Here is a 23,220-nt window from a genome sequence, read left to right as displayed (position 1 = left end):
TATATGTTTCTCTAATTTTTCGAACTTCATTGAATTTCGGTAATCCGTGAATGATATTAAAACTTCTATAATTCCATTATATGTTACTTTTATTCAATATTCTTTGAGAAATTAGAATTTGGTTATGTAATTATGGTCAATATTTTGGTTCGTGGAGTCCATCTCACATAAGCACAAGTCTATTTGTAAGTAGTCTTTGTTGGCAATATTCTTTGGGTCCCAAAAATATTGCATTATGTGGTGGATATCATTTACACAAGTTGTATCTTTTGTTTTACAATTAAGAGGCCAAGACTTTTGTTTATAAAAGGAAATGTCATTAGTTCATTTTAAACATACCAACAAGACCCGAGTATTCATTTCTTGTTTCTTCTCCTCCTTTAGTAATTGAGAGTATTTTATAAGAGAGTTGAGTGTTGGAAAATTGTGTGATACCCTTTCTTTGGAGTGATATTGTGAAGTTATTCTCTCGGGGGTATTTGGAATTAATTAGAGACTCTAATTATTGTACGCTCTTTTGTACTCATGTTGCTATAGTGAATTTGCCCCTCTCCGCTTGTGGACGTAGGTCACACTGACCGAACCACGTTAAATTGGTGTCTTCTTTATATGTTTTAATTATCGTTGTTAGCAACTTGCAATGTCTTTGTTATTGTCATTATAATATTGTTTGACTAAATTTTGCATTACCCAAATTTCCGATCCTAACAGGTTATGGACTTCTCTACAATATTCTACAGCTTTTCGTGTTTATACATTCCATCTATCCTAGGAGTATAGAATAGCTAATTTCCTTCTATCATAATATAACGTGTCAAGTTATATGACACTATTCGAATTTCAAGAGCCAACATAAATATTTTTGAAAAAAATTAAATAGAATTTATATAATTTGAACAACATATTTTAAGTCACAATAATTAACAATTTAAAATATATAAAAATACGTTCAAATAAAAAACTTATTTGTCTCTCCGAGTCCAAACCATACTAAATTGGAACATATGAAGGAATATTCTATTCTATTGCACAAATTAAGAGCGAGAGAGAGAACAAAGAAAACGAGCAAAGAAAACCTGCTGCCTTCCTCACACGCTGACTCCGGATATCCAAGAAAAAAGGATTTACTAACATTATAATAATCATTTGGAAACATTCCATTAAATTTAAGAACAATAAAAATAATTTAACATGCTTCCGTGTAAAATAACACGAGCATATGGTTAATATGGTCCATTAGAATCAGCAAGTGGAAATAAATTTGCCAAACCCACTTTTATCCGATGTGTAAAATGTCCCTTTTGCAGATAAAGGATTTGCAACTGTTCATTTAACTGTGGTTTTGAAGTTGAAGAGTTACCGCTTTGCCTTCGCGTAACATATGGTAAATGCTCCATATAACGTCTACAAAGTATAAATTCCTTACCGCTCCGTTACTTCTGGAAACAGCCCGTTTTACCTTAGATGGAAAATTTAAGAGGGAGTAAGTTGAAACATATATTTAAATTTCGTTAAATTCATTTACTTATGATATTCTTTTTCTTTATGTTAAACTTGATATCTGTAATTCTTTTACTTTGGGATTTTCAACTCATTTCTAACATATTATTGACGTACAAAATTAAAAGATCCTTTTTAAGAAATGTCGGGTAAAAATAGCCAAGAGAAAAAGTCTTTACACATCGTCGCCTGTGCATTTGAAATTTAACTGAATATGAGGAGAATTAATCTAACTAAGCACATTTTGGTTCAAGTTTACATAAGGGCCAGTACTGTTAAGCCCAAGTCGGCTACACACTAAGCACAGATTGAATTATCAATACATTAGGTCCAAGAGGCAATTTACACAAGAGCCCAAAAGCTTAAGATATGAATTGGGTAGGGGCCGCGCGAACGCAGGCCCCCTCTGCCACAAATTATGACGTAGGCTCGACCACTTGGGCCGACCTTAGGCGGGCGCCCTTCCAAAGTGCAATGGAAGTCACCAACCTAGGCCATGGGCCTTATTGATCACCCATTGACCCCGTCCAGGTAAGTATGTTTGATGATGTTCCCTCATGTCATTTTATACTACTCTATCTCTTTGTCTCCCTTTGCCTCAGCCGATGTGGGATTATTAAATTTTCCCTTTTTTTTCCTGATGCCTGTAATTTTGTCCTTAGCTGAGTAGAGATACCCCCGTTTTCGTTGTCACGAACCATATGCGTTGATCGGCTCTTTTGTTTTTTAATTTACGAAACACTCTTCTAAATTTTATTTTAATCAAATTAATAGACATATTAAGCAGAATTGATATGTTTAGGACATGAATGATGTTTTCTTTATTTGTTTTTCACTTTTTTTCTATTACTCGATACTTATTCTAAGCTTATATCAACTGATCCTTTTGTGTAAACGACGTAAAAGAAAAAATGAGATAGTGCCAATAACAAAGAACATAGTATACTTGTATCTACTATCTACTATCTACTATCTACCTGTCTGATATGTCCAAAGCCAAAAGATAATTTTTACAAATGTTGTACCAATGAAAGAAAATGACCCTTCATGTATGAGTTTTCTTAAGATTATCTTGTCTTATACAATCAACCATCTCTATAACAGTCTCCTTTGTTTCGATAATTTTTTGCTATCTTGTTTCGATATTTTTTGACTTTTATAGCGAATGGTTGTTATACACCTATAACATCATTTGACGTTTAAATATTTTTTAGTTGTTATAGATAAAAATTATCTAAAAATTAATTATTTTTCTTTTTTAATGTTATATATAAAATTTAAGAAAATTATTCAAATTTAAAATCTCAAAAGATATACATATTTCATTAGTTAAATATTGAAGAAAACTAATACATTATTAATAAATTCATAACTAAACGTATAAAGATTTAAACTCTAAGGCAGACATTTTAAAGCTGCCTAGAAAAATAAATTATTTCAAGATTGATAAAAGAACAATCTAATAGCTTCCCTTTAAGACAATCTAAGAGTTTAACAGTTAAATTTTCTATTTAAATATTTTTTAAAATTTGTCCAATGGAAAAGATATCTTGTGCAAATTTTTAAATCTTATATCTTATGCAAGATAGAAACTTTGTTTAATGAAAACGATTGTGTACATATTTTTAAAATTATTATTAATAATCTTAATGATTCTATATGGCTGTTATAGAAGGGTAATTTTATAAAGAGCGTTTTGCTATAAATATGGATGTTGATGTTATAGGTAAAAAGCCGTTATAGAGAGGTAAAATATAACTTAAAAAATCAGTTCCGAGAAAAACTTGACTTTTATAGTGAATAGCTATTATATAAGGATATTGTTATAGAGAGGTCTCACTGTAATTCCCTCCCATAATTTCCAACATTTGAACTTTATTATCGGTCAGGAGTTAGACTAAGAATGTCATTGGTCGTCTATTGATGTAGGGCTTTACCTGCTAGTTTTACTATACTAGCCATAATTTTTTCAGAAATTAACTTCTTTTTCCCAAAAGAACTTCTCCAAAAATATTTTCGCGGAAAACATTTTTGAGACAATCACACTTTATTTGATAAACTTCATTATTTAGTGGCAGCAGTCAATAGACAATAGCTGGTCAGGAACAGTTACTAGGAAATTTTAGTCACCCACGGCAGAAGGTCAATATACCTTTTAATAGATGCCTTAAATGGTTCGGCCATAAATAGAGGACCAGTATATGGTCGATTAAGGATTACAATCCCCTTCTCAGAAATGGCAACCTCTTGAATAAGAGAATCAAGCAAGGCTGTAAGTTTTGAGGTGATACTTGTCTGAGACAAGTCACAACACATTCATCCAGCAAAGGGCACTAACAATTAGGGTAACAACAGATATACTTTAACAAATCTGTCCAATTAAGGGGTACCATCTCTTAAAAAATCCTATGCTTGAACAAGAAAGCCTTTAAAATCCAATCCCCAAAGAAGGAATTCTGGCCTTTGTTTGGAAGTCAATTAACAATCCTTCAATCAACTTGGTAAATCTCTTCCACAATGTATAGAGACCCAATTGTGAAGCCATAATAGGCCACACTCAAGTTTCCATCAATAGACTATCTGCGGATCTTTTTATACTGTTAACTCACCCCAATTGACCTCTGAAAACAGAAATCAAAGACATTAGGCTCAACAGAGATGATTGAGAACACCACATCTTTAGCTGACTTGGTTGATGGACAGCAAAAACCAACTGAAGGCACAGATGACATAAGTAAAACACCAAGACACTCGCGATGGACCAGACAAGAAACACTTGTTCTCATAGAAGGAAAAAAGATTGCAGAGGAAAGAACTCATAGGGGGCGTAAATCCAGTTCTGTGTTCGGTTCTGACAAGCCGGAACCTAAATGGAATTCAGTCTCCTCTTACTGCAGACAACATGGAGCAAACAGAGGACCTGTTCAATGTAGAAAACGATGGAGCAACATGATCAGTGACTTCAGGAAAATTAAGGCATGGGAGTCACAAGCAAATGGAAGCAGCGACTCTTATTGGATTATGAGTAATGATCTAAGGCGAGAGAAAAAGCTACCAGGTTTTTTTGACAGAGAAGTCTATGATGTCATGGATGGGAAGGAATTCACAGCAGAAGCATATCAACTAGCTCTGGTAACCATAACTACAGATGATAAAGTTGATTATGGGATTGAAACAGCAGAAGAAGAGGAAGAGAAAGAGGAAGAGGAAAACGAGCAGGAGAACACAGAGGCTGAAGCAGTTTCTCATACAGACGGATATATCATGGCAGATGATGTTCTGTTTCCAGCCATGGAGGATATTGGAAGCAACCCACTGAAGGAAGGGATTGCCAAAGATAAGAAAGCTAAGTCCATTCCCTCTCCCACGCCTATATCAGGTAAATTAAAGTGTCCTTCAAAATGCTTTGCTCTCAACCAGAACTTGTTACTTTTTACATCAGAACCGATCTGAGATTGTTGGACGCAACTTTCATGATGACAATTGCCCTGTTATTATATCATGGTTAGCACAATTTTTTCGTAATTTAGCACAATTCTGGATTTATAATGTTGGAGGAACTATTTTATTCTGTAGAACTATATTTGTATCCTATTTATATTGTTGGAGGTACAAATTCTATCCTGGTGGCAAAAATATTTTCTTGACAACTACAATCCATCAGAAAGTAAGCCCTTCACAAGCATACAACTCTATGAATTTCCTACCAAACAAAGCATTATCAAAATTAACACATTTAATATGAGATTTGGTTCATACTACCACTGTCCATCCCATCTATAACCAACAATTCAAAGCTTGAAGCAGCCCCATCTTTCCTAGCACATACTTGCTATCACACAGACTTTTGTGCCAACTCTTTTTTCTTGCTTGGTTTGTAACAGCCAAAGCACATTTTGCAATTTCACAAATATTTTGTTAAAATTTAACCGTAACTCCAGTAAGCTAGACAGGATGAGTGGTACAAGTAAATGATCAGAAACTTAAATAAATAAATAAATAAAAATAGATGGATCATTTTTCAGATGACTCTAATTTAATAGCACATTTCAAAGTGCCACCATTCAACTTAAGTTATCCATAACAGCTTTAGTTAAATGCTATACCGTAAAGATTTTAACAGTAAAGTACATTCCTCTGTATTGCTCTCAGGTACAGCTGAAGGTGAACAGCCTGGATCAGATTTCTGGAAACGCTCCATGTTTAAGGACGGAGTGAAGAGAGGAAGACAATCACCAGATGGTTGTATTGCTACTAGTCTGGGATATAAACTGCTGAAAACTATGGAGCAAAACACCAATATGCTTCATGCACAACTTGATGCTCAAATCGACAACCGTCAACTGGACAGGGAGCAGCAGAAGGAACACACTGATAGCTTAATTGTTGCTCTTAACAAGGTTGCTGATGCACTAGCAAGAGTTGCTGATAAGATGTGATGGACAAAGACAGCCTTTAAGATAATGACAATTTAATAGTAGGTTTTGATTATTTATAGATTATCAAGGTTCTTGACAGTGATTATGAAAGTATGGTTTCCGGTTACTTGGTGATCTTCACAACCTATTGACAACCATAAGATCTCATTTACATCTGCCTTCAACTATGAATGATGGTCTCTTCTGTGATGAATTTAACTAGCATCAATCTATCTAAAAACATTGATGATAGTTGGACATAGGAAAGCAAACAGTTAGCAAGATAACTGAGAATTCACAGGTTCAACCTCATCTCCAAAATGGATTACTTGATAGTAAATTCTACTCCCTCTTCTCCAATTTTTTAGACATTATCTCCATCTTTAGCCTAAATGTTTAACACCATTCCACTAATAATATTATCTTACAGTGTACATGACTTTAAGAAATCAAATTCATTTAACTGTTCAATTCTCAACTTTGATGTAATGTGTTATCTCTTGAACTAATTTTTAAACAATTATTTTGTATTTTCTTTTACTGCCGCTAACTGTTCAAAATATTATCTTGATGTTTCTGATACACATGGAATGAAATATAGAAGCTTAAGAAAAGGAAGGAAAGGATTTCACAACAATCGAGCATTATTTGAGGAAAAATGTAGCAGAGCTGCTGGCAGAGAACCACAAAAGTTAAAAACGAGAATGAATGAACCAAAGCCACCAAATGATGACTAACATTTACATTTCATGATATATTAATAATATCAACAAAATTTTTCCAAGTCAGAAGCAGAATTTAGATACATTATAAACTATTATACAAGTTAGAAAATGGAGGAGTGAGATAACGCATCCATGATAAACACTCAACGAACTTCCTAATCTCTAACCAGCAGCAAAGAAACATGGCCAAACAAATGAGATCTCACTTGCCTTTCAATCCTAAGCAGGGACAGCCTCAATAAGCTTTGCAAAGTAAAATTGTGTGGCAATCAAGCCTCTCTTCCTTATCTTCCACCCAGCTTTTTGCAGTGCCCTCTCCACGTCAGCCTCTGCATGAAGATATGCTCGTGTAGCCTTTGAAGGTCCAGGGAACAACTCTCCGATTCTTTTTAACAAATCATAATAGAATGTCTTTGGGGCGAAGCTCAGGATCAAACGATTCTCAGCCAATGACGCAAGATGAGCAATCATACCATCAGCCTTACTTTGTGGGTAATGTATCATAACATCTAAGCAGACCACGGTGTCATACTTTCCATCCAAACTCTCCAAGTCCTTCACTTCAAATTTTGGCATTACTGGTGCCGGGGACTGGTCATCCTTATCCTTGAACAACTCCTCTTGCGCCTTCATATTAAGAAGTATTGTTCAGTTCTCAACTCCACAAATGCCATAATCCCAATATCAATGACACGTCTAAAACAAGTTTTTTTAAAAGACGAAACAAAGCTCCTCTTACAATCTAAGAGATACTCCAAAGTAAGGATAATAGAAAAGTTGCCACTAAAAAAAAAAGGAACAAGCTAAGAAACTGCATTTCCCACGCTCTAATTTAGTTTGTTTCAATTAATATATCTTACTTTCCTTTTTAGTTTGTTTCAAAAAGAATGTTACCTTCTATATTTAGTAACTTTTAATTCCAGCATCTCACATTGTATGCTTAAGACCACGAGATTCAAAGGTATTTTGGTACATTTACATATATCTTTAGTTTAACCACAAGATTCAAAAGTTTCCTTAAATTTGGTGCCTAGACAATTCTCTTGTTAATCCAATTTCCTTGTCCAGACAAACTAAGATATAAAATGAACTGGAGGATATATGTGTAAATATTGTCGGTAAAAACTAAAAAGTATTCGAAAAGGATCACCTGTTTTTGGGCTTCAGCGACCATCGAAGCTGAAATATCACTAGCTGATACAACAGCACCTTCTTTGGCTAAAGGAATGGATAAACAACCGGTCCCACAACCAGCGTCGCAGACAGTAACTCCCTGAAGAGAGCCCTCTTCAGTCAACATTTTCATCACATTCTCAACAGTTTTAGAGTGTCCCAGTCTTATATCCAACTGCACTTTGTTCACATCATCCGTGTCGCCATATATCTTCTTCCACCTCTGAAACCCATTGTTGTTGAAATACTCTCTCACCACCTCCTTGTCGCCGCCGCCGACCTCCTCCGCTTGCAGTTGCCGCCGGCGTTCGGGGTCGGCAAGCGAGAGGATAGCTGCAAGTGCTGCCACGGAACCACCGCCGAGTACGGCGAGAGTCGTTCCGTCCAACGGACCGGTGACCGCCGATATGTCGGTTGCAGTAGAGAGTGGCGGAATGGCGCAGACAGAGAAGTTCCGGCGGTTGGGTTTAGTGCATTTAGGATGAATTTGAGGGTTAGGGTTTAAGGCGAAGTTAACGGGAGAGAATAGTGGCGAAGAGAAAGCCATAATAAGAGGAGTGAGCTAAATTTTCCTCCTGCTGGGAAGGCGGAGGAAGCTGAGTCAAGAAGATGAAAGGCAGTTGACGATAGTGTGTAATCCGCGGGATAAGGATATGGTTCGTTGCCATTCCTTCGCGTTGGGTCCCACTGGCAGCGTATTCAACTTCTAAAACTAAAGTAATTATACTTGCACCTAAAGATTAATACAGTGAATGTTAGGATCGATAATTCGGGTAGTGCAGAATTTAATCAAATAACGGTATAATAACAATAACAAAAACAATGCAAGTTGATAATAACAGCAATTAAAGAAGATAAAGAAGACACAAATTTAACGTGGTTCGATCAAGGTGACCTACGTCCACAAGCGGAGAGGAACAATTTCACTATAGCAACAAGAGTACAAAATAGAGTACAAAATTAGAGTAAATATTTTAATTAATCCCAAACAACCTAAGAGAACAACCTCACAAGATCACTCCAAAGAAAAGGTTCACACAAATGTTTCTCAACACTCAACTCTCTTATAAAACCTCTATAATGAAAGAAATGAAAGGCAAGACATGTTTGTGTCAAACTTAGGTGTATTTGATATGGACATTTGCTAGCCTATTTATAAGTAAAATGGATGGTCATTGTATGGAATATTGATAAGTAGGGATTTTGACCGATTATTTACTCTCTTTTAACTGCAATTTAGCTCAAAAATGCTTAAAGGCATTCCCGAAAACTAATAAAATATGCTTACTTGCAGGAATATTGGGATATGATCCAAAGAAGTCAAAATCAACTTATAAAGGAGTCAAAAGAGAACAAGAACCAAAACAGGGCAAAAAGGCCAGCAGTGCGGCCGTAGAGAGGAGATTCAGAGAATAGTATTTGGGCAAGCTGAAGTAGTGTGGACCGCACCAAAATTGTGCGGCCGCAGAATATCAAGTGCGGTCACACTCACAATTATACGGTCCGCAGGAGTGAAGAATCAGAGAGTTGGATTCAAGTTCAAAGTCAAGGTGTGCGGACCGCATCATTTGTATGCGGTCGCACAATCAAAAGTGCGGTCGCACTCGTTTTTATGCGGACCGTAGAAGCCCCGAAGTTCCAAGCCCAAAATTCCAAAAATACGGACCGCACACTAATTGTACGGCCGCAGAAGCTCAATATACAGACCGCACCAGAATTATGCGGTCGCACAACCCCCGCAAGGGCAATTTTGTCAGATATTTTCAGTTTAGTATAAATAGAACTTTTTGTCATTTTTAGAAAGGTGACCTTGGAGAAGATCACCTGAGTCATTTTTCTTTGCTATTTTGAGGATTTTTGTACTAGATTAACATCTATACATTAGATTTTCTTTCCCTAAAAAATTAATATGCATTCTATCTTAATTTCTTCTTTGATTTCTGTACTTTTCATGAGTAGCTAAATCTTTAGTTAGGGTTGTGACCCAACCCTAGTGTGGGTATTTGATGAGTGTTTAATTTAGGATTTATTTTTTATTGGGTTAGTGATATTTAGCCTTGTTCATGATTGAACCCTAGAATCAATAGTTGCAAACATTGATTCATGCCTATTTGACTTAGCCTCTACTTGAGAAAGAGAGACTAAATCTAGAAAAACTTGGCTAACAAGAAACTGGGGTGAACTCAAGAAATTGATAGCCCCAATTAAAGGGTTAAACCTAGAGATAGTAATACCCGACTTGATCTAATATCACTTGTATTGTGCAAATATCCAATTGGACTTGAAAAGGCGAAATTGGGCAAAATCACTCAAACTACCGAGAGGTATAGAGTGAGTATCCGGATGTGATTGCTACATCACGACCCCAATTAATCAAATCTACACTGGAGTTTATAACCCATTAGATAACCACCTAGGTAGAATTCACGACCCTAGTCCCTTTTAATCATTTGAAAAACTCAAAACCAAAAATATTGTCCTTAGTTTTATACTTGCAAATAATAGAGTAAAGTAGAAGTAGAACACCAATCAAGTTTGTGAAAGTGTAATTGGATCCAAAACTTACAATTAACTTAGATATACAACTAATCCCATATTCTAACTCCCTGTAGATTCGATCCCGACCTTCGCTGGGTTTATTATTGCATCGACCACCTCACTACTTAATTATGATGTGGGTTTGGCCAAGATTAATTTTCCGCGCCGTTGCCGGGTAGTTAAACAGATTTAGCTATATATCTAGGTATTTGTGTGTTTTGTCTTTCTTTCTTCCAAGTCACTAATTTTGTTTGTGAATTTTATTTAGGTACAAAATGGCCCTTAACAACGAGCCCCTCAAAAATTTACCATTGAGGGAGGAGGTAGATGATGATCAAGTGGATGAGGTTCATCCCGAGCCTCAAGTAAACAGGCGAGGCCGACCGCCTAATGATAATGTCCTAAACCCTGCCCCACCTCCACCAAGAGCAGCGCATCAGGTGTTGCCGAATGAGGGCTATGCAAGTGCAATAGTCCCGCCCCGGATTAGGGCAGGCAACTTTCAAATAACCAACATGATGCTTACACTGCTTGAGCAGGGAGATTTCTTCATCGGAGCTCCACGCCAAAATGCCTACAAGCATCTCAAGGGTTTCGTCGATACTTGTTGGGGGAGCAAGCAAACAAATGTCTCTGAGGATGCACTGCGGTTAAGGCTATTTCCCTTTTCTCTACGGGGAAAGGCTTTGGACTGGTTAGAGAGATTGCCCAATCATTCCATCCACACTTGGGATGAGTTGGCCGAGAAGTTCATTGTCAAATTCTTCTCTCCGGGGCACATGGCTATACTAAGGGATGAAATTTTAGCTTTCAAACAAGAGCCCAATGAGCCATTGCATGAGATTTGGGAAAGACATCGTACCATGGTCAAAGAATTCCCGAACAATGATATGAACGAGGCCATGATTGACAGACCTTCTACATGGGGATCAACACAACGAATCAGTGTGTGGTAAATCAACTCGTTGAGGGTAACTTCATGAACACGCCTTACTCTGAAGCTTGTGAATCTTGGATGATATGGCGGACATATCTTCGGCATGGCAAAGTAGAGCCAATGTTCCTCAGGGTGACCCAAATGTTATTCACCTACACAAGGAGCTACATGATCACGGGCAAGCTATTGCGGAGTTGACAACCATCATGAACCAGTTGGCCAAGGCTCAGCTTCAATAGGTTCAAGGGCCGAAACAGGTGAATGTTATGGAAGGAGTGAACATGATGGTAAACAAGAGACGACAACGAGGTCAACCGGTACAAAACTATCCGGAACAATTTGAGCAAAGTAATAGTGGGTATAATCTAGATGATTCATATGATGAGCAAGATGAAGAGGTTCAATATGTCAACAATTATCAAGGTCAAAGAAGCAATGCTCCAAATAAACAACAATGGAGATCACAAGGAAACCAAGGAAATTGGAACAACCAAGGCCACAAAGAAAATTGGAGTGGTGGCAACAACAATAATCAAAGCAATTGGGGTAATCAAGGTAATTAAGGCAATTGGGGAGGAAATAATCAAGGTAATTGGGGGTGGCAACAATCAAAGCAATTGGGGAGGCAACAATAATCAAGGGGGTTGGAACAATAGCAATCAAGAAAATCGGGGGTCGGGCTTTCAGAGACCCCTGATATATCAACAACCAAACAACCCGCCTCCATATCCGTCGCAAGGTCCTAGTTCTTCCAATAGTGAAATGGGACAGATTGAAAACATGTTTAAGCAAATGATGGAGAAAAGCGCCGACTCTGATGCCCAATTAGCCTCCCACAACACTTCTATCCGCAACTTAGAGGCTCAACTTGGCCAAATTTTCTCAAGCTTTAAATACTCGCCCAAAGGGGGCACTACCTAGTGATATAGTGGTGAACCTAAAGGTGGGAATATGGGGCATGCAATGGCCATAACAACAAGAAGTGGGAGAGGTGGAGTTGCTAGTACCTCAAACCAAAGAAGACACGTGGGTGATGATGTGTTGGTGCAAGATGATGATGATCCAAGCAATGATGTTCAAGCTAATGAAGAAGCGAGGATTGATATTGATGAAAATGTGGAGGAGACGCAAGAAGATGTGAACCTGTCTAGGGAGCACGTGTTGACATGCCGGAGCCAGTAGTGCCAAAGGCTAAGGCACCAATGCCAAGGCCTCCTCCTCCATACCCTCAAAGACTTACAAAGCAACACAATAAGAATCGATTCAAGAAATTCATTGATATGATGAAAATTTTGTCCATAGATGTGTCGTTGGTTGAAGCCTTAGAACAAATGACGGGATATGCCAAGTTCATGAAGGATTTGGTAATAAAGAGGAGATCAATGAACTGTGAAATGATCAAAATGACACATCAAGTGATTGTTATTATTCACTCCATGGCTCCAATGTTGGAAGACCCCCGGTGCTTTCACAATCCCGTGCACTATTGAAAGTGCCGATTTCGCCAAAGCTTTATGTGACTTGGGGGCAAGCGTTAACTTGATGCCATATTCTGTGTTCAAAACACTGGGGATTGGGCAATCAAGACCCACATGCATGAGGTTACAAATGGCGGATCGTATAATGAAAAAGCCATTGGGGATAATTGATGATGTGTTAGTTCGGGTCGACAAGTTCATCCTTCCCGCATATTTTGTGATACTTGACTGTGAGGTTGACTACGAGGTGCCAATCATTTTGGGAAGACCTTTCTTTGCTACAGGAAAGGCCTTAGTTGATGTGGAAGCTGGCGAGCTCACCTTCCGGGTGGGCGATGAAAAAGTGGTATTCCATGTTTGTAAATCAATGAGGCAGCCAAATAGCAATGAAGTGTGTTCGTTCGTGGATCTTGTGACCGAAGTAATTGTTGATGACACAAGTGTTGTGATAAATGTTGAAGATACCTTGGAAGATGTGTTGTTAAATCATGATGGGGATGAGGAGGAAGGCTTTTGTAGAATATGTCAATGCTTTGCAAGGAATGGGATCATATACTTATGAGCCCCGAAAACTTTCCTTGGATCTCGAAAAACGGAAGACTACACCAACAAAGCCCTCAATCGAGGAGCCTCCTACCTTAGAGTTAAAGCCTTTTGCCTTTACACCTCAGGTATGAGTTTCTAGGCCCTTGTTCCACTTTACCTATTATTCTTTTTCTAGGCCCTTGTTCCACTTTACCTATTATTCTTTCCTCATGCCTAACTAAAGTGCAGGTAGATTCCACCCTTGCGGTGCTCCAACGGAGGAAGAAAGTAATAGGTTGGACATTGGCGGATATTCGGGGTATAAGCCCCGCCTTTTGCATGCACAAAATCATTTTGGAAGAGGATGCCAAACCCTCCGTGGAACATCAAACATGATTGAATGAAGCCATGCAAGAGGTAGTAAAGAAAGAGATCATCAAGTGGTTGGATGCCGGGGTTGTTTACCCCATTTTCGATAGTTCATGGACCTCACCGGTGCAATGTGTCCCAAAGAAAGGGGGCATGACTGTGATAACAAATTACAAAAATGAATTAATCCCTACAAGAACTGTCACCGGGTGGAGAGTGTGCATGGATTATAGTAAGCTTAACAAAGTTACTCAGAAAGACCATTTTTCGCTTCCATTTCTTGATCAAATGTTGGATAGGTTAGCCGGACGTGCTTATTATTGCTTCCTTGATGGATATTCCGGGTATAACTAGATTCTTATTGCTCATGAAGGCCAAGAGAAGACCACTTTCACTTGTCCCTATGGCACTTTCGCACTCTCGCGGATGTCATTCGGGTTATGCAATGCACCGGCAACTTTTTAACGGTGCATAATGGCCATCTTCACCGATATGGTGGAGGACTTTCTCGAGGTTTTCATGGATGATTTTTCTGTCGTGGGGAATTCTTTTGAAGAGTGCTTGGATAACTAGGATAAGGTATTGTCACGTTGTGAGGAAACTAATTTAGTGTTAAATTGAGAGAAGTGTCACTTTATGGTCGAGGAGGGCATTGTCCTCAGTCACAAGATTTCCAAGAATGGTATTGAGGTTGATAAAGCAAAAATTGAAGTGGTATCCAAACTCCATCCCCCTACTTCCGTAAAGGGAGTGAGGAGCTTTCTAGGTCATGCAGGGTTTTACCGCTAATTCATCAAGGACTTTTCTAAAGTGGTAAACCCTTTGTGCAAACTCTTGGAGAAAGATGCCAAGTTCTTTTTCAATGAAAATTGTATGAAGGCATTTGAACTACTCAAGTATAAGTTGACTACCACTCCTATTATCACCATGCCAAATTGGAGCTTACCATATGAGCTCATATGTGTTGCAAGCGATGTAGTGGTTGGAGCGGTATTGGGGTAACGAATTAACAAGATTTTCATCCGGTCTACTATGCTAGCAAGACCATGAACGAGGCCCAAGTCAACTATATGGTGACCGAGAAAGAACTCCTAGCCATTGTCTTTGCTATGGAGAAGTTCCGCCCGTACCTAATGGGTACAAAGGTGATTTTTACACCGACCATGCGACACTTCGTTATTTGATGAGCAAAAATGACTCTTTAAGGCAAGGTTGATGCGGTGGGTGCTTCTATTACCAGATTTTAATCTAGAGATTCAAGACCGCAAGGGTAGTGATAATCAAGTGGCGAACCACTTGTCCCGATTGGAAGAGAAGGGGAGGCCACATGATGGCCTTGAGATCAATGATTCATTTCCTGACGAACAACTCCTTTCCATTTCTATGACTGGGATGCCATGGTTTGCCGATGTGGCCAACTATCTTGTGAGTGGAATTATTCCAAATGAGCTCTCTTTAAACCAAAGGAAGAAGCTCAAACGGGACTGCCTGGACTACTATTGGGATGAGCCATATCTCTTTAAAATTTATAATGATGGTGTTATCCGAAGATGTGTACCAGAAGAAGAACAATTGGGTATTCTTGAAACTTGCCACTCTTCGCCATATGGTGGTCACCATGGTGGATCAAGAACTGCTACAAAAGTGCTAAGTTGTGGATTCTATTGGCCTACCCTTTACAAGGATGCTAGCGATCTCATTAAGCGTTGTGATGAGTGCCAAAGGGCCGGTGGGATCTCCAAGAAAAATGAGATGCCTCTCACCACCATCCTAGAGATTGATATTTTTGATGTTTGGAGCATTGATTTTATGGGTCCGTTTGTGAGCTAATATGGGAACACCTATATATTGGTAGTTGTGGATTATGTATCCAAATGGGTTGAAGCTGTGGCTTTGCCCATCAATGAAGCTCGGAGTGTGGTAGCTTTCTTGAAGAAGAACATATTCACAAGGTTTGGTACTCCAAGGGCCATCATTAGTGATGGGGGTCACACTTTTGCAACAAAGCTTTTGATACTTTACTCTCCAAGTATGGTGTCACTCACAAAGTGTCGACCCCCTATCATCCTCAAGCAAGTAGACAGGTTAAAGTCTCCAACCAGGAGATCAAGAGTATTTTGTCAAAGACTGTGAATGCCAACTGGACAGATTGGTCGAAGAAACTTGACGATGCTCTTTGGGCTTATAGAACAGCTTACAAAACACCAATTGGTATGTCTCCGTATCGGTTAGTGTTCGGAAAAGCTTGTCACCTTCCAGTGGAACTTGAGCATAAGGCTATGTGGGCATTGAAGAAGCTCAACCTTGAGTGCGATATAGCTGCAAATTTTAGGGTGGAGCAATTGAATGAACTTGATGAGTTTCGATTCCATGTATACTCCAGTTCGTCCTTGTATAAGGACAAGATGAAGTACCTCCATGACAAGTATATCCGGAACAAAGAATTCAAAGAAGGTGATCTTGTGATTTTGTTCAACTCTCGGTTGCGGATGTTTCCGGGAAAGCTGAAATCAAAGTGGAGTGCCCCATTTGAAGTTGTACATGTGACACCCTTTGGTGCTCTAGATTTGAAAAATAAGAATGATGAGGTGTTTAGAGTCAACGAGTACTGGGTTAAACATTATCTTGGCAAGTTTGATGATGGCCACGTTGTGGCGTTGCTCCATGTCAAGTGATTGATGGTAACATGCGTCGTGCCACGACATTAAATCAGGCGCTTATTGGGAGGCAACCTATATGTCTTTTTCTTTTTCTTATTTTTCTTCTTTTGATTAGATAGACTTTGTTTTGTACTAACTAGTTTTGAAGTGTATGCAGGAATGTGTGTGCATTACAGGAACTGAGCATGAAAAATTTGGCTAAGTGTCACAAAAGTACGGACCGCACTGCCACTCTGCGGCCGCATAATTTTGTGTGCGGTCGCACAACTGGAGATGAAAAATACATGGTCTCTGAAGTTTGGCCTGACAAAAATCCTTAACAAAATGCGGCCGCATCCATTTTTGTGCGGTCCGCACTAATTCTGCGGCCACACTCATTATTGTGCGGTCCGCAACAATTCTTCACAAGGGCAGGTAATGAGTGCAGACCGCACTCAAAATTGTGCGGCCGCACTCCAGGTAAAATTGTGGGCCCGACGGGTAAAAGTATAAATAGGGCCTCGCTCAGCTTTTTACACTTTACACTCTTTTAAAACCTAAAGCTAAGCTAGCACAATGCATATCCTCATTGTTTTCAATCTCTCCTCATTTCATTAGTGTTGAATCTCACCTGCATCTTCATTACTGGTATGTTAATTTATTCTTTAGATTTTTCCTTAATTTTATTCTTTTGACTAGGGTTATTTACATGCCTAAGTATGTCAATGGTTAGTTGTTTGTGCTTAGAATCATGTGGGTAGCCTTTTTAAACATTAATTGGGGTCTGGGTAAGTGACTAATGATGTTTAATTGCTAAAAACTTGAGTAATTTGTGAATAAAATTCCATGAACCCTAAGTCAGTACCACCTGAATTCAAATTGTGCGACCGCACTCATTTTTTTGTGCGGTCCGTACCATGAGCTTCTGCGGCCGCACACATTTTTGTGCGGTCCGCAGTTCTCTGAACTAGGATATCAGTGTGCATGATTTGTGCGGCCGCACTCAAAATTGTGTGGTCCGCAGTGGACTTGTGCGGTCGCACTTATTTTTGTGCGGTCCGCACTGATGAAACATCAGAGAACCCAATAGTCTGAACCTGGGGTTGTGCGGCCGCACTTAAAATTGTGCGGTCCGCACTTTTGGTTATGCAGCCTCACTCACTTTTGTGTGGTCCGCACTGGGCAGTTTGCGGCCGCACTCACTTTTGTGTGGTCCACACTGCCCCTTCTGAGACTGCTTTACTGCAGTTGTTATGCATGCACCTGTGGTTTATAAATCTAACTAACTCGTATCCTTATGCATTGCAGACAATGGTTCGCTCATGTGGTAGAGGAGATACATCGCAAGGGAGGGCAGAACCCTCCTGAGGCCGAGGTCGAGGTAATAGCAACCTACCTCTAGCACTTCAAAAGGTTATAAGTAAGAAATCTACAACCAACAGACCTCCCGAACCCTCGGAAACCAGTGAGTATGTCCCATCTGAGGAAGCTTCTGAGGGTAACTCAGTGCAATCACAGTCGGAAGCCCAATCACAACAGTTTCCTGGTAGATTCCACCAAGTAGATGAGTCATCTTCTTCTGCCAGTTTCTCTGATGATTCGGAAGAGGGTAGTCAAGCCTCTGAGCCCTCTTCCTCACATGCTCCAGCTGATCCAATTAATATGGACGATGATGATATCCTAGATGATGGGAGATGAGGGATACTACAGTAGGAGGTTTAGAGAAATCAAAGAGACTAGAGATATGGGAGGACAGATTCGTCAGTGCTGTTGCCTTTGCTAAATTTAGGGAATGGTGGCCGCAACGGTCACTCACTCTTGAGCAGCAGTTCTTGATGAAAGATCTAGACAAGTACAACCCCAATATTCTCTGACAATTCCGGGAGCGAAAATGTTGGAAATGGTTCACCCACTGCATTATGGATGCCAATGAGCATTTGGTCAAGGAATTCCACACCAATGTAGCTCATATAAAAAAGGGTACCAAGGTGACAAAAGTTCAAAATTTGAAAATCAAGTTTGATGCCTGCACCTTGAACACGTATGTAGGGTTTGAGGAAGTGGAGGCAGTCCAATACCTGGAGAAGCTGGCTATGGGTGACGTAGCTCGACCATGGCTAGCTGATATTTTGGCAATTCGAGGGTCAATACCTTTGTGGCTCACAACAGGAGTTCCAATAGTCCGAGCCACCCTAAAGTTTGAAGCAAAAGGGTGGCAAACATTTGTATGTAGCCGCATTTGTATGCCTCAACGAGAACAATCTTCCCCTTCCCCGTGCAGTCTTGGTAGCCTCAATTATGGTTGGGTACCCAATTAATGTGGGTGCTATCATGTCCACAAACATCACTCTGCTATCAAAAAAGATGAAAGGTCCTACCCGTACCTGAACTTCCTCACAGAGTACTTCAAGGACCAAGGGGGTAGAGCTAAGGCATTATGACATCGAGGTGAAGGCCAAGAAGCCTTTCTCTTGGTACCAACTTCGTGGAACTGACAAACCGAAATTCAAGGGTAAAGCTACTACCTCCACTGGCCAGTCTGAGGAGCCAGCGGTAGTGGTTACTGATTCAGCTGTCGAGCCATCCACCGCAGCCGGTACTTCTACCGGGACAGCAGCCATGCTACCTTTATCTTCTGGACCACCTACTTCTACTAGACTATCAGTGCCATTATCAGTACCGGCTTCATCCACATATCCTCAGACTGCGCTGCGAGTCTCCCAGACATTGGCGAGTCTCAACAACTGGATGCATGCAACTACTACAAAGCTGACTGATATATCCAATGCTGTTGCAGCACAGTCCTCAGCCCCAGCAGCCCCAGCAGAGCTACAGGTACCTCCGTCAGTGAAGGAAACATTGAAGAAGATTCTGGAGAACCAGAAGAACATTATTGATACTCCGGAGACGCACGGAAAGGTCATTAAGGATTTGGGCAAACAGGTCAAGAAGATGCGTAGATCCCAGACATCAAAGAAGTCGGTAGAGAAGATGAGCAAAGAGGTTGCAAAGATTGCATCTGCCGGAAATCTTCCATCGGACTTGCTTATGGAGCAGACAATCCCAACACCAGAGGTGGCAACCGGCCAGTCTGAGGAGCCGGTTGCGACTGCACACACTGCTGAGGAGATGATACAAATGCTCAGCAACCCAGTTGTCCCTCAGCCAGGAGATGATGACATACAGTTAGATGAGACAGAGGGTGTTGATGATTCCATGCAGACTGAGACCACACAGGGAGTTCTCTTGACTCTCTACCCCTTCCCTGTTCCTATTTTTGTTAAGCATTGGGGACAATGCTTATTTTTCATTTGGGGGGTGGTCTATTTTGATTAACTGACATTTGACATATGGCATGTAATAACTCTGATACTATTTTTCTTTCATTCTTATTTTCCCTTTGGTATGTATATATTCTCCCTATTTGATATAGATATTCATTTCCCTTATGTATATATTCATTTGACTTCGGTTTGTATATTCATTTATCTCGCTTCCCGTGGTTTACTTCATAGCTTCTTTAGTTTGCTTTTCCTTAGTAGTATAACTTCTTATTTACTTTAGTAGCTTCTTTTTAATTTGTTAGCTTCTTTTTACGTTTTGAGTGAACAATAAGCCTTTGGTTTTCTTAATGCCACGGTTTTTTCCAAAGGTTGATTTTGTGTAAACTGGGTGGCTCTTCCCAATGATGGATGGCGTGAGAACCTTCTTAAGGGATTGAGTCCGTTTTCTTTTATGTTTTGACAAAATATAGTAGTAATGAATAAAAGTGTCTCGATCATGCTTCACTTGGTACCAACACATTTACCTCTAACCTTATGGTTAAAAACAAAGCTGTTGGCATAAACTAGCTCTAGTTATGATCTTTAGACTCTTGTGTTGACTCAAACAATCATCGAGTGGTTCAGTCGAGCCATTTGTGATTCTCAATCTTAGTTAGGGTTGTTGTGGGCCCTCGACTCCGTTCTCTTTAGCAATCCAGCAGTGTAAGAGGTGAGGTATTGAATTGCAAGTCCAAGTTCCCGTGCCAATAGTCTAGAACTTGCCCCGAATATTTTTTAGGCAAAATTCTAAGTGTAGCTTGGCTTGAGAAATGATTGTAGGCTCTCCTTGATCCAATTTGAAATTGAAATCTTCCATAGCCTACTAATGTGATAACCCTAGTCAACCCCTTTGAGCCGAAGCCTTTTTCTTTCAATAACCACGTTACAAGCCTTTATCCGTTCTGTAGTGACCCTCTCTTGGCACCCGATCTTTCCTTAACATTCTTGATAAACAATGGGCTAAAACATAAGTTTGGGGGAGAGACGAGGAGTTTGAAGTGATAAAAGGTACAAAGAAGATAAAGAAATGAAGAAAAGGGAAGGCAAAAAAAAAAACCAAAAAGAAAGTAAATAAAATGAAGAGTTGAAGGGAATTCAAAAGAAAGTAGGGATAAAAGTCTAAAGTAAATAGAAAAGGAGAAAAATTAATGTCATGATTAAGAAAGTGTGACGTTACGTCTCTCTAGTTCCCCCGAGTAAGAAGAAAATGACTCAAAGAGTCGAGAAAGTATGAGCCGAAAAGAGAAAATAGAGTGCTTAAGGAAAGATGAAACCATTCTATTCTAACAAGTCCTACCTTGGCCCAAAAGCCTTCATTATATCCCGCAAAAGCCCTACATGATTTCAAGTTGAGTGAGCTTACATTAGTGGTAATTTACATGACGGGCAAGCTTATGGTACTTAGAGCCGAACTTGTGGCATTCTTTTGAGAGAGATGAGCGAACTTTTGACAATCCTTGTATCGAATGTTGCATTCTAAAATGAGATGTGCTAATGGAGAGTAGAGGAGGAGGAGTTTGGGATTCACAATAACCTACGTGAAAGAGCGAGCTTCCTCGAATAGAGTCAACTCTTGATGCTCTAATGTCACATTAGAACTATTGTACTCAAAAAGTCAAAGCTTTGCATTGTTGATAATTCATATGTGTTGTGGGTAATTGTTGGTCCCAATTGATGTGTGATTGATTCACCTTAAGCCAGCTGCAATATCTCTTTTTTCTAGTGTAGGTGGGAATTGCCTTATTTGCTTGAGGACAAGCAAAAGCTTAAGTTTGGGGGAGTTAATAAGTAGCGATTTTGACCGATTATTTGCTCTCTATTAACTGCAATTTAGCTCAAAAATGCTTAAAGGCATTCCTGAAAACTAAAAAAATGTACTTACTTGCAGGAATATTGGGATATGAGCCAAAGAAATCAAAATCAACTCATAAAAGAGTCAAAAGTGAACAAGAACCAAAACAGGGCAAAAAGGCGAGCGGTGCGTACCGCACAATTCTAGTACAGCCGCAGAGAGGAGATTCAGAGAATAGTATTTGTACAAGCTGAAGGAGTGCGGACCGTACCAAAATTGTGCGGCCGCAGAATATCAAGTGCGGCCGCACTCACTACTATGCGTTCCGCAGGAGTGAAGAATCAGAGAGTTGGATTTAAGTTCAAAGTCAAGGATTGCGGACCACATCATTTTTATGCGGTCGCACAATCAGAAGTGCGTCCACACTCGTTTTTATGCGGACCATTAAAGCCCCGAAGTTCCAAGCACAAAATTCCAAGAATGCGGACCGCACAATAATTGTGCGGCCGCAGAAGCTCAATGTGCGAACCGTACCAGAATTATGCGGCCGCACAACCTCCGCATGGAAAATTTTGTCAGATATTTTCAGCTTAGTATAAATAAAACTTTTAATCATTTTTAGGAAAGTGACATTGGAGAAGAGACCTGAGCCGTTTTTCTTTGCTATTTTGAGGATTTTTGTACTAGATTAACATCTATACATTAGATTTTATTTCCCTAATCAATTAATATGCATTATATCTTAATTTCTTCTTTGATTTATGTACTTTTCATGAGTAGCTAAATCTTTAGTTAGGGTTGTGACCCAACCCTAGTGTGGGTATTTGATGAGTGTTTAATTTAGGATTTATTTTTTATTGGGTTAGTGATATTTAGCCTTGTTCATGATTGAACCCTAGAATCAATGGTTGCAAACATTGATTCATGCCTATTTGACTTAGCCTCTACTTGAGAAAGAGAGACTAAGTCTAGAAAAACTTGGCTAACAAGAAATTGGGGTGAACTCAAGAAATTGATAGCCCCAATTAAAGGGTTAAACCTAGAGATAGTAATACCCGACTTGAGCTAATATCACTTGTATTGTGCAAATACCCAATTGGACTTGAGAAAGCCAAATTGGGCAAAATCACTCAAACTACCGAGAGGTATAGAGTGAGTATTCGGATGTGATTGCTACATCACGACCCCAACTAATCAAATTTTCCCTGGAGTTTACAACCCATTAGATAACCACCTAGGTAGAAGTCACGACCCTAGTCCCTTTTAATCACTTGAAAAACTCAAAACCAAAAATATTGTCCTTAGTTTTATACTTGCAACTAATAGAGTAAAGTAGAAGTAGAACACCAATCAAGTTTGTGGAAGTGTAATTGGAGCCAAAACTTGCAATTAAATTAGATATACACCTAATCCCATATTCTAACTCCTTGTGGATTCGATCCCAACCTTCGTTGGGTTTATTATTGCATCGACCGCCTCACTACTTAATTGTGGTGTGGGTTTGGCCGAGATCAAATATGATTGGCCAGTAAGGCCTTTAATGAATGGACATAAAATGTCCAACAAGTGACCAATGAAAGACCATAGAGAAGCCAACAAGGCTTATAGTCTATGGCCAAAAGTAGGCCACGTATATCACAAATCTCCACCTTGGACTAGTTTTGGCTGATATAATAAAATTGCTCTTCCTTCTCCGCAAAATCCCCAGTGGGCGAAATCATTCTTCATAAATGCCAATCAAGTTCACGCAAAGCTTGAACTTGAAAACTGGAAGAGGCTTCGTAAACATGTCAGCAGGATTGT

At 39.5% G+C, this 23,220-nt stretch overlaps 2 protein-coding genes and 1 non-coding gene across 4 annotated transcripts; 1 reads left to right on the top strand and 2 right to left on the bottom strand.

Moving 5' to 3' along the window:
- Positions 1-1,878: 1,878 nt before the first annotated feature.
- LOC142180441 (U1 spliceosomal RNA) lies at positions 1,879-2,039 on the bottom strand. Its single transcript, XR_012709066.1, has one exon. It is a non-coding gene; the product is annotated as a U1 spliceosomal RNA (small nuclear RNA).
- Positions 2,040-3,689: 1,650 nt separating this feature from the next.
- On the top strand, positions 3,690-6,488 carry LOC107822821 (trihelix transcription factor ASR3-like). Its single transcript, XM_075251460.1, has 2 exons — positions 3,690-4,879; positions 5,653-6,488. Exons 1-2 carry the CDS (start codon positions 4,159-4,161, stop codon positions 5,937-5,939), a joined length of 1,008 nt encoding a protein of 335 aa, XP_075107561.1. The 5' UTR covers positions 3,690-4,158; the 3' UTR covers positions 5,940-6,488.
- Positions 5,474-8,449, bottom strand: LOC107822811 (magnesium protoporphyrin IX methyltransferase, chloroplastic-like). Of its 2 annotated transcripts, XM_016649384.2 has the most exons (3): positions 7,794-8,449; positions 6,854-7,270; positions 5,474-5,925 (listed from the first exon to the last, which is right to left on the bottom strand). In XM_016649384.2, exons 1-2 carry the CDS (start codon positions 8,361-8,363, stop codon positions 6,863-6,865), a joined length of 978 nt encoding a protein of 325 aa, XP_016504870.1. In that variant the 5' UTR covers positions 8,364-8,449; the 3' UTR covers positions 5,474-5,925; positions 6,854-6,862.
- Between the last annotated feature and the right edge of the window lie 14,771 nt (positions 8,450-23,220).

The sequence above is a fragment of the Nicotiana tabacum genome, chromosome 4 (genome assembly GCF_000715075.1).
Source record: "Nicotiana tabacum cultivar K326 chromosome 4, ASM71507v2, whole genome shotgun sequence".
In the NCBI taxonomy this organism is placed as follows: domain Eukaryota; kingdom Viridiplantae; phylum Streptophyta; class Magnoliopsida; order Solanales; family Solanaceae; genus Nicotiana; species Nicotiana tabacum.
Note: the sequence above shows the minus strand (reverse complement) of the source record. Positions and strands in the feature narration are given on the sequence as shown.

Excerpts from the sequence above, each read along its gene's own strand:
- LOC107822821 (XM_075251460.1), top strand. The coding sequence starts at position 4,159 with ATGATTGAGAACACCACATCTTTAGCTGACTTGGTTGATGGACAGCAA. Across the intron at positions 4,880-5,652 it reads CTCTCCCACGCCTATATCAG|GTACAGCTGAAGGTGAACAG; the intron begins GTAAATTAAAGT and ends TATTGCTCTCAG.
- LOC107822811 (XM_016649384.2), bottom strand. The coding sequence starts at position 8,363 with ATGGCTTTCTCTTCGCCACTATTCTCTCCCGTTAACTTCGCCTTAAAC. Across the intron at positions 7,271-7,793 it reads TCGCTGAAGCCCAAAAACAG|GCGCAAGAGGAGTTGTTCAA; the intron begins GTGATCCTTTTC and ends CTTAATATGAAG.